The following is an 11297-nucleotide window of genomic DNA, read 5'->3' on the forward strand; positions in this document are numbered from 1 at the left end:
TCAGATGAAGGGTTTTTGCTTGCTAGAATAACTGTCACATAATTATAAGAAAGCAACCTCTATTAAAAACAGTGGCAGGTGCTGTAGCCAAAAATGCAGTTTTTCTAAAACCTATAAGCTACCAACAAACAAAGCCCAAGGCACATATAAACACTAATACAACTAGCCTAAAATACTATTACTGCTTACAAATGGATCACAAAGTAGCTTGATCAGCTAACTTAGTTTATTGTCATGGCGAAGCTGGAACTGGTTCACATCCTCCGGACACATGTGATGCAGCATCTTCTTCACCGATTGCAACATGGTTTACAGGGGTTGCTGGCTTCGAATTATCTCGCTTTCCATCTTTACTTGCAGATCGGACACCATTGCTACCACTCTGATGAACACCAAGGGAGAGCCTCCTGTTCGGCGCGCCACTTGCTGCACCTCCATTTACACGTGGACTAACCACCTTCTTTGGCCCAAGCGGCCTATTGGGGCTTGGCCTCAAACTGAAGAGAGTTTCCTGATCAGTTGTGACTTGTTCATGGAACCGTTTCTGGTCCTGGCAATGTAAAGACCCCATTAGTTGAGTTACTGATCACCAAAATGGATGAACATGGAACTATATAAATTCCCATCAAATGTGAAAATTGAGAAGTTTTCTTGGCATATATCCGAATCTAAGAAAGAGAGATTCAGATTTAGTACTTGCCCTTTTCCCTTCAAATATGAATTTGATTAGGCAGGGGAAAAGTAAAGAAAAAACATTAAAGCTTACACACACATATAAATATAGAGAGAGGGAGTAATGGGTACGTGCTAAATGAAATTTGCTAAATAAAAAGTGCTAAATGATTTTTTCAGGTTTATTTTCATTTTATTTTTAAATTCTGACCATACAGATGTGATCTATGTAATTGATTTTATAGGGATCAGCTATTGAAGTGTTCAATTCCGACACATGGGTGGATTTTTATAACATTCGAAAAATCAACGGTCCAAAATCTTTGTAAATTTTTTAGACTTCAAATATCAGTTTTTTCATCGAAAACACGTGATACAGGTGTGGATTCCTCATAAATTGACCATGCCCAACACATTTATGGGGTCGGAACTGCAAAAAAAAATACCGGAAGGGCAGAAAAACCCATTACCCATTTAGCACGCATGCACTATAAATATATATATATATATATATATATATATATATAGAGAGAGAGAGAGAGAGTAATGGGTCCATGCTAAACCCATTTGGTGCTAAACAGCGTGCTAAATGGGTTTTTCAGGCTTTTTTCATTTTATTTTTAAATTTGGACCGTACAGATGTGATCTATGTACTTAATTTTATACGGATCAGCTCTTGAAGCGTTTGATTCCAAAACATGAGTGGGTTTTTATAAAGTTCAACAAAACAACGGTCCAAAATCTTTGCAAATTTTTGAGGCTCCAAACATCATTTTTTTATCGAAAACACATGATCCAGGTGTGGATTCTTAGTAAATCGTCCATGCCCAACACATTTATGAGGATGGAACCACATAAAAAGCACCGGAGAAGCCCGAAAAACCCATTTAGCATGCGGTTTAGCACCAAATGGGTTTAGCACGGACCCATTTTCCTATATATATATATTTATTTATTTGTTTGTTTCCAAACTGCAAAATCTGATACAGAAGCAGTTGGATAGCTGATCTTCAATATCATTGGCAGGCACCATTTTCTGAGACAATTTTAAAGAGGTGCAACATGTTCTATGCAATATGGTACAAGAATTCATGGACAAAATATCAGATAAAGAGTTAAAACAATTGGTATAAGTAAAAAGAATTTCCGATCTTACCCTTGTCCTTCGTTTATCTTCTTCTCTGTCATGCCTCAGCACGAGATACTCATCCATCATGGCAAGCAGAGGTACTCCATCATACATAAATGGCACACCCCTGTCCTCTTCCCATGCTCGTGTCTTAGCCACTAAAGTATCAACTAGAGCTGCAATAATAAAGCAGGATTCATGTAATTAGAAGCATTAGCAAAGATGCAAAAATATCACACACACACAAGGATGCATGCACGCCACCCACCCGCACACAGCGTCAGATGCTGCTTCTGCAGCAGGAAAGTCTTGAGACCACCACTGTGAATTATTTTAACATGAGTGCTACTCTACATTTGAAGGGTGAAGTTGCAATCTCCACTTACCAGGAATTTTGTTAACTAGAACACGAGCTTTTTCTGCACGTTTTAGATTTATATGAGCACCTCTACTGGAATTATACCTGTTCTCATCCTGTTTCAGAGAAGCACACATCAGAAAGTAACACGATATCTAGACTGTCCTTGACATATTCAACAGTTGCAAGCATAAAAATGCAAATAGAGGTAAACAAATGTGGTAAATCTTCCAAACGCATGGTAATCACATGAATTCTGCTAGACTCCTTTTTAAAAAAAACATAGCAACAAGGACAACAGTGTAAGCGTGGTCAAAGACAAAGGTGGACAAGCATGTATTATGGGTAGACATTATGAAAATGTAGCATGAAGTCACAAAACCACAGATTACCCGATTATAGTCTTCAAGCCAGCTTTCTTCCTCACAGGTTGACATCCACTTTTCAACCTTCTCCATTATTTCTTTTCTACTAAGAGACTCTTCCTTGGCTTTTAATATTTGACTATCCATGTCCGCAAGTAGCACAGAGGGCTCAACATTCCCAGAATCAATAAGGGCCATTATCTTATAACGAGCAGCCTCTGAATCTATTTCCATGTGAGCACGGACACATATTTCTTCAAGCTCAGTTTGTTTTTTAAAAGCAATCTCTTTCATCTTGCTTGCCTTCAGCTGGTCTAGCCTTTCAACTTCCATCTCAGCCTTCATGGATTTGAAAGCAAAAATATAAAAACCTTGTTCACAGCTAATAATATTAAAACTAATGTGGAAGTACTCTTCTCTAACCTGCTCAATCAGATCTAGAGCAAGGGCCCCGGGCACAGTGACCTCATCAACTGATGCAGACATGTTACAAGTAACATGATCAAATAAGCTCCTCTCCTCCACAGGTGCATCCATCAGGTTCCAAAGATCACATAGCTGTCCGGCCAGCTCTTGAAGCTGAAACAAGCTTAACTTGGTCAATTCCATGTGACTTGATCTCTAGTATGAAAGCATGACAATCTTTATTTTCAGCAGTCAAGCTGTAATGTTACATTACAAACCACAAATTGCTAAAATTACTAAGCAACAATTGCAGTCAAGCATCAAGAAGGAGAACACCAAAAAACTTTTCATCAAAAGCACTAGCAGAAGCTAATAAAGCATGCTAAGAAAGGAAAATATATCAACATTACTCAATAATGTCAATACTTATTACTCAATCCATAAGTTGTGTCAAATATTGATGTCTCTTCCACTGTCCCTAGTAACAGAGAAAATAAGCAACAAAGCAGAAATTCAAGATTAATTAAAAAATACACAAAATGTTGGCAGCATCTTTATCAACACGTGAAGGAACAAGGGCCATACCCAAAAAAGTGTGAAACTTATTCAATTTACAAAGATGCATGAAATTACTAAGCTCAAGTAATATCCACATGTGATGCTACTTTTTTCCTGCTCAGCAAAGCCTGGTTGAAAGAAAGCAAATAAGATATTCATACAAATAATTGTAGGTTATGCCTCAATCTTAAAATTTGTATTTCTGATTATTATGGCCACATACATTTCTGTTCAGCCATTAAAGTCGCTTTGTTTAATTACTGCCTGTTCTTTTCCTATTTATTCTCACTATCCTGAATGTATCACTTGTTCAATTCACAAAATTAACCCCCACCAAAATGCCAGCATAGGAGCAAGTTAGCAACCTACACCTAACATGTCAAGTAAGCAGCCTTAGCATACAGCATCCAAACTATCACCTTCAATGTCAGGCCTCATAGAGCTCCTGCCACAATAATGGGTCATCTTGTCATCACCTTCAGACAAAATTATGGCCACATCAAGTTGAGTTTGACCATTCTGTCCATTAATTAGCATCAACTTTTATGTTCAAGAGAATATAGATAAATTTGAAGAGCTAGAGATAAATTAACTATCGAAGAAATTTAAATGCACCTAATATCATGTGACATGCAGTGCAAAAGAAAAGAAATAAAAAGAATCAGGAGAAATAGTGTAGCCATTTCTGTGGAGAGAATTCCATCAGACAGTCAAAAAACAAAAATTGCATGACAACATCAGTATTCCTGTCTGTTTTCTCATTTACAGCTGCAAGTTTCCAAATTTCTATGACATGCTAACCAGAAAGTGTGATGGTTAACCAAATCTTCAGAGTTCAGGGCATCCACAATAATGTGCATTGTTATGAAACTCTGTTCAGGATCAACTGTACAAACCAAGTTATTGTAGAAAGAAAACATAGCAAGAAAGCCATAATCACATGGTGCCATTCAATATCAGACACCTATGGTGCAGAAAGAGATAGAAGACCTTTTGAAGCCTTTGTTTCTTGTCTTCTTCCAGTGACCGCACTGTGCTTGCTAGCCTGGATAGAGTGCCATCACTAATGCTCTTTGATTGGACACCAACAGAGTCATCTAAGCTTGGGTGAACTTCAGTAATAGTGCTGAAGAAATCCATCCCTAGAACAGCACACAGATCATGAACGGTGCTAACAAAGTCTAGAACCTTGTGTAAACGATCACTCTGTCAAGACATAAGATAAAACATTGATCACATCATCATGCAAAATCACCAATCTAGGTACATTTTGCTTTTGGACATCATGCACAAAGCAAACAAAAACCAATGCAACAGCAATAACCTTCTCCTTCTGAAGCTCCTGCAATTGGGAATGAAATTCATCCAGCTTTTTAAGGGATAGATCATTCTCATCCACCTTCGGTGCTCCCATTCGCTCATCAAGATCTAAATCCCCAGAGATTTCGTCACAGATTTTCTGAATCTGACACTGAACGTCCGCAAATTCCTCTATCCTCTCTTCCTTTTGCTTCCAGAGCTGCTCAAGTGTTGGTGCTATAGCTGCAAGCTGCTCCTTGATGGTCCCATTGGTTTTTTCAGGCTGCAAAAAAAAAAACATCCATAAGATGAATCAATCAGACAAACCTTCACAGGTAGCATCTCTCTCTCTCTCTCTCTCTCTCTCTCTCTCTCTCTCTCTCTCTCTCTCTCTCTCTCATGAGGGCAGAAAATCAGAGATGGCCCATTACTGTATTGTTCAAATGTCTCCAATGCTCTCATGAAGATCATGATAATCATCACCCAAACCAAACAAATTCGTGCAAGTGTAGTATTTTAATGTTCAGATATCTCCAATGCTCTCATGAAGATCGTGATAACCATTACTTGAACCAAACAAATTCATGCAAGTCTACTATTGTATTGCCCAGATGTCTCTGATGATCTCACGAAGATCACAATAATCATTGCTGAAACCAAACAAATTCATGCAAGCTTACTAGCCAAATTAAAAGCTTGCCAAAAGACATGCCAACCAAGAGGATACAGAATCGACTGAAACAAACTATATACATAATCGCAACTACGTACAATGCCAACAAAGCTCTTTTCTCCAAGAGTTGCAAGCAGGCTGGCGAGCTCGGATTTGGCATCAGCCAATGCCTGAATAAGTTCCCCCCGCGACTCGGCGGCCTGATCCACTTTCCGTCTGTAGACGCCCACGCACTCGCGCTCCAACTGAAGCAACATCTTCTCCCTCTCCTCATCGCTCTCTCCAACCTCATCCCAGATTTGCTGCATTTTTGTTTTAAGGTTCTCAAAACATCATCCAAAGAATAAAAACACTTAGGGGGCCTTCTGCATCCCCGAGGAAAATAGCTTAAGAGCATGATCATTGCCAAATACAGAACTACACCAACAGGGAAAAGTACTTAAGCTACTGAATCAAAGCAAATACTCATCCAATCACCTGCAATTGCTGAAGCAAAGACCCACAGGTCGTCTCTCTAACCTCTGGATTCTGCGCGCCGGAGATTGCCATCGTTCTTTTCTCTTCCTTTCTGGTCTACTACTACTTTTTTTTAATTTTCTCGAGTTTCAACAAAGGGAATCCGCAGGGTGCACAGAGACCTGAAAGGGATCTGGGGTTAGTTTAGCAAATCAACTTATAAGGGGAGGTGGACAAATTTCAATTCCTAGTTCCCCACCAAATTATTGAACCCATGATCTTAACAATCAAATCTCCAGATGATTTCAAAAATCCATCTCGAATCCGTGGCTATTGTAGGCACAATGATCAACCGAGCTGCAATCACGCTTTCCTCGATTCCCTCGATGGTTAAAAAGAAAGCGAAAAGCAAAGGCTACTCAGAAGAAGAAGAAAGAACTGAAGGACAAGCGTAAAAGAGAGAGAGAGAGAGAGAGAGAGAGAGAGAGAGAGAGAGAACGCAGTTGATATCAAACTCATGACAATGTGAACACAGTACATTTACAGAGGCTTTACCTACAACAACACCAAAACTATCTAATGCACCTTCAAATCTATGGTCCCCAAGAAACAGATGGGTTTTCTTTCTTCTCAGCCGAGATGATCTGAAGAGAGAAAACAGAAAACAGAAGTCAGGAAGAGAGAATTCGCGGTATTGTGCGACACCAACCACAGTTTCTGAGCACTAGAGATCTCTCACGGCCATTGTCGCTAAGGGCCTGTTCTTCAACCGAACGAGATCTCGGGAGCCCAAATTTGGAGGACAACCAAAAATGAGACACCCCCATCATAATGCATCTTCTTCCTTCTTCCTTCTTCCTTGAAGAAGAAAGAGAGAGAAATAACCCAAGAGTCGGTGACAATGGAGAACGATGACAGTCAGGTGTGGCTAGTTTGCTTACCTGTTACTATAGTGCCATCTTGGAGTCACACCTTACTGAGGAGATCTAGAGAGAGGAAAAGAAGGAGAGAGAGTAGCAAGTGTGGGGAGGAGTGAAGCAGGGGTTAAGTGGGAAGAAGACTCCCAGCAGCTGTCTTCTTCTTTCAATGAAGCTTTTTCTCTGACAGCAGAGGCCCTCATTAAATATTTGAGAGATTTCTTGATTCATACCACTTTTTATCTGTTACTTCAATTAAGTCTCCAATATTTTTCTAAATCTCAAACCAAAATCTAATCTTTCACATGAAGTATCAAATCAGGACTTAAGGTTTGCTTTACTCAAATGAAAACCAAAGTCCTCTTTCTGTTTTATATTTTACATTTAAGTAATTTATAAAAGCCACATAACCTAGCCATAATTTGAAAGAAACCCAACTTATTATTATTACATGCAACACCTGATCCAAATACACACCTACCTGAAGTACAAAATAATGAGTTTGTCATCTCATGACAAGACAATTCGTCTTTTTTTTAACAAATTAAAATTGATGATATCTAAGTCATCTGATCCAAGTGAATGGCTATTTGACTACGCGTGTGTTTTTTATGGACATAAATAAAAAGAGAAGTGGTAAACGTAATACTTAAAAAATTGAGGCAGCTTTTGTGAATAGCTGATGGTTAGGTGGTTTCTTGTGAATAACTCTTTTATATTAATGACAAAGAAGGTTACTTGCGTTGGAGGGTTCCACTCATTCGATCATCGATGGAGGGGACCCGTGAAGGGCCCACGAAATTGATAAGACATCATGAGTTCGAAACTTAGGGTGTGTATCTTTGGCCAAGAACTCAAGTGGGTACGGGTATCAACGGGGTCGGTTTGCTTTGTATCCAAGTGAAATTAGACCCAGGCTAATTTGAGATGCTAGTATCGGGTCTGGACTCAGATCCAATCATACTCACCATAAGAGTAACCATACCCAGATCCTATACGGATTATGTGGGCCAGACACAGACCACTCGATAAAATAGTAATTTTTTTAATCTTTTTAACATTGAAAAAATATGAATTTTAGTCAAAACTCGGGTCAGGCCAGGGTCTGGTATGAAATTTCACAAACCATTTCTGGCTTCATATATTAATTGGACTTTTCAAGTCCCACCCAGATTTTATTCGGACCTTCACCAAACCCTGATCATATAGGGTTTGGTACGGGTCGGATACTGCTCAAACCCCACCCATTGACACCCCTAGAACTATAGAAGCAGGGTGCAGTTTTTTCCCAGACAAGGACTTAGGGTTTTATTCCAGTGAGCTTGATGGACACAGTAGTTTACTTCATTTTATCAAAAAGAAATATATTTAGACCATTGTTTTTGCCACGACCTCACTCGATTTTACAAAATTATTAGTATATACTATTACAAAAAGCATCCCTTTGATTGAGTTGGAACTTTAAAGCCCACTCTTAAAAAAGATTCAACATCAAGACTTCCCTCAACAGCTTTCCTATTGTATTTTTTATGCCTTTATCAATGATAACGGATCCTTGGTTTGGAGTCCGGGTCTCACAGGATCATGATGCAACCACGCCCTAGTTTAATGTATTTCACATTGGCGACAAACTTGGACCACTAGATCTTTGAATCAATGGTGCATATGAAAGTTTTTTTTTTTCAGTCTAAATGAGCATTGCCTTAATGACGCCCATTGTGATGGGGGTGTTTTGTATGACACAATAGTATGAATGTCATAACCAGTGTTGCAAAAACTTGAGGCAAGGCATGTAAGCCTAAAAAAAAAAGTTTTTTTTTGAAAACTATAAAATAATTATAAAAAAATAAAAATACAAATAAATAAATGCTTTATTGATGAAGTAACAACCAATAAAAAATAAAAAAATCTCAAATAAGTACTAAAAAAAATATAAGATTAACATATAAAAATAACTAAGAAACTGATTACATAACTGGAAAACTAATTATATAATTGAACAATATAATATTCTATAAAACAACAACAGCAATAAAAAATCTCAAATAAGTATTAAAAAATATGAGATTAACATATAAAAGTTAAAAAATATGAGATTAACATATAAAAATTAAAAAATATGAGATTAACATATAAAAAGTAACTAAAAAACTAATTAATATATTTTTTCTTCTTCTTCTATTTTTCTTCTTTCTTGTTCTTCACGCCTTATACCTCACGCTGGCGCCTTGAGGCACAGAGAGCCTCGCAACAAGGCGAGGCACGCTTTTTACGCCTTAAGGCGTATTTTTAATAACACTAGTCATAACTAATGGTAGGGGTGGGCATTGGGCCAGCCCAGTTCGCCATGGGCCTAGGCTGCTTCGGCCTATTTTATATATATATATATATATATATACTTAATATACTACATTATATATAACATCAGACTATATATATATATTATATTACATATTATATAATTGGCCCCGCCGTCAATTGATCTGCCGGGCTTTGACCCAGTCGGCCTGTCCATTAGCTGGACGGGCTGGGCCGGTACGGCCCGTTGCCCACCCCCAACTAATGGTCAACCTGGGTCAGGGTAATTTACACATAGGCACCTAATATATGAAAATTTTATGTTTAGCTATCTCAGATTTGAAATATTTAATATAAGCATCTAAACTTTTACAATATTACTCACAAATCCTTGTAACATAAATTGGGAGCGAGATGCACCCACGACTTGCAAAATACATTTAGATTCAATTTTACTGTTTGAATTTTTATATTTGGATCTTAGTTATGTATGCGATTCATTTGAATTTACATCATAATTGAGGTTTTCTTTCTTTAGAAATAGTCATTAGACTTAAATTAGATATTGGATTTATTATTAAGAGTATTATATATATAGAGAGAGAGATGTAAACATTACGTTAAATGGATTTTCAGGGGTTTTTTTATCATACATGTGTTCTATGTACTTGATTTTATAAGGATCGGTTCTTGGAGTGTTTGATTATGAGACATGGGTAAGCTTTTATAAAGTTTGAAAAAACAACAGCCTAAAATCTCCATAAGTTTTTAAGTCTTGAGATATCTTTTTTCATAGAAAACACATGATCCAAATGTTAATTAATAGTAAATTGACTATGTCAAGTGCATCTATGAGTCAAAATTGTAAAAAAGAACGAAAATCTGAAAAACTCATTTAACATGTTTTCATCAATATATATATATATAGTAGCATGTATCTTCATACACCCAAAAAGTCTGACCAAAAGCAAACTGATTTTGTGTCACTGATCGCGTGCGTGATCAGCAACATAATTATTTTCCATGTTTATACTATTTAGGGCAGTCTTGATCGGCGCTAAAGACCTGGGCGGAAAACAAGTTTTTAGCGATGGTTCAAAACCATCACTGAAGGTGAATTTTTTGAAAAAAAAATGATGCGCAAACCAAGGCCGAGCGTCCGAGCTGGTCCAATGCTTGGGGCATGTGTGTAATAGATAGATAGATTGGTAGCTGTTAAATCCATAGGTACTAAATCCGTGGTCAAACGCACAGCTCAAAACAAAATAAAAAATTGCATTTTTGACAATTTTTTTCGCCAAAGGGGCATTAGCGACGACAAAATTATCACCGCTAATGCTCTGAGTGAAAAAATGAGCATTAGCATCTATAAAAAATCACCGCTAATGACCTTTAGCAATGATTTTTGACGCTGCTAATGCTCGTTTGAGAATTAACGGTGGAAAAACTCATCATTTTGAGACTTTTTTTTTTGCATGTGACCGTCCATCAACGCACGTGATGGACGGGCACGTAATTGACCACCGATTTTAGTACCTAAGCATTTTGCAGCTACCAATATATATATATATATATATATAGGGGTGATCTCGGAGTACCAACTCCCACCTAATAAAGCTTTAATTTTTCTAAATTTTTGAGTTTTTTTTGTTGATAAGACCTTATAAATATGATCTACAATTGTTATTTAGTGGAAAACAAGTTTTGAATCATGGGATTATGACAGGGCCCTTTACATTTTGGTGTTTTTGTTTTGTGTTGTTTTGTTTTGGATGCATATTAAGGCCAAGTGTATATTATTCTGCTTTGCAGTTCATCATCATTATCTTCTTCTTTAGTTTCCAATTTGTTTGCTTTAGGGTGACAAAGGCTACAATCGGGTGTTTTTAGGCTGAAACTATGGATTTGTTGTATTAGACCTTTGAGTTTGTTTGGTCTTGTTCCTTTTTCCTGGCTATGTAGCTATTTTTTTTTTCAAAAATTTGGGTGCATAACCAAATTTGTTGGTTTTATCTTTATTTTTTAGATAAATTTAAAAAATTTTACCTTTCAAAAAAAACATTTAAATATCAAAAATTCATAATCCAAAATATGTCACTCAGTAAATGAATAATCAAAATCTAATATGTAAAGTCCGATTGATGAAAAACTTGATCCAACACTGTCT

At 37.2% G+C, this 11297-nt stretch overlaps 1 protein-coding gene across 2 annotated transcripts; it reads right to left on the reverse strand.

Annotated features, from left to right (window-relative positions):
* Nucleotides 1–6559, reverse strand: LOC149848162 (65-kDa microtubule-associated protein 1-like). 2 transcript variants are annotated; one of them, XM_089980586.1, is made up of 10 exons: nucleotides 6175–6559; nucleotides 5937–6097; nucleotides 5558–5761; nucleotides 4812–5069; nucleotides 4478–4693; nucleotides 2948–3103; nucleotides 2552–2863; nucleotides 2188–2275; nucleotides 1829–1977; nucleotides 1–550 (listed from the first exon to the last, which is right to left on the reverse strand). In XM_089980586.1, exons 2-10 carry the CDS (start codon nucleotides 6006–6008, stop codon nucleotides 233–235), a joined length of 1773 nt encoding a protein of 590 aa, XP_089836712.1. In that variant the 5' UTR covers nucleotides 6009–6097; nucleotides 6175–6559; the 3' UTR covers nucleotides 1–232. The 2 variants fall into 2 exon arrangements, with proteins under 2 accessions (XP_089836712.1, XP_089836643.1); XM_089980517.1 differs by having other exon boundaries at nucleotides 2552–3103.
* Nucleotides 6560–11297: the final 4738 nt, after the last annotated feature.

The sequence above is a fragment of the Nuphar pumila genome, chromosome 1 (genome assembly GCF_984573655.1).
Source record: "Nuphar pumila chromosome 1, dmNupPumi1.hap1.1, whole genome shotgun sequence".
NCBI lineage: Eukaryota > Viridiplantae > Streptophyta > Magnoliopsida > Nymphaeales > Nymphaeaceae > Nuphar > Nuphar pumila.

Excerpts from the sequence above, each read along its gene's own strand:
- LOC149848162 (XM_089980517.1), bottom strand. The coding sequence starts at position 6,008 with ATGGCAATCTCCGGCGCGCAGAATCCAGAGGTTAGAGAGACGACCTGT. Across the intron at positions 3,104-4,477 it reads AGAAACAAAGGCTTCAAAAG|CTTCAAGAGCTGGCCGGACA; the intron begins GTCTTCTATCTC and ends AGCTTGTTTCAG. Across the intron at positions 1,978-2,187 it reads TCTAGTTAACAAAATTCCTG|CTCTAGTTGATACTTTAGTG; the intron begins GTAAGTGGAGAT and ends TTATTATTGCAG.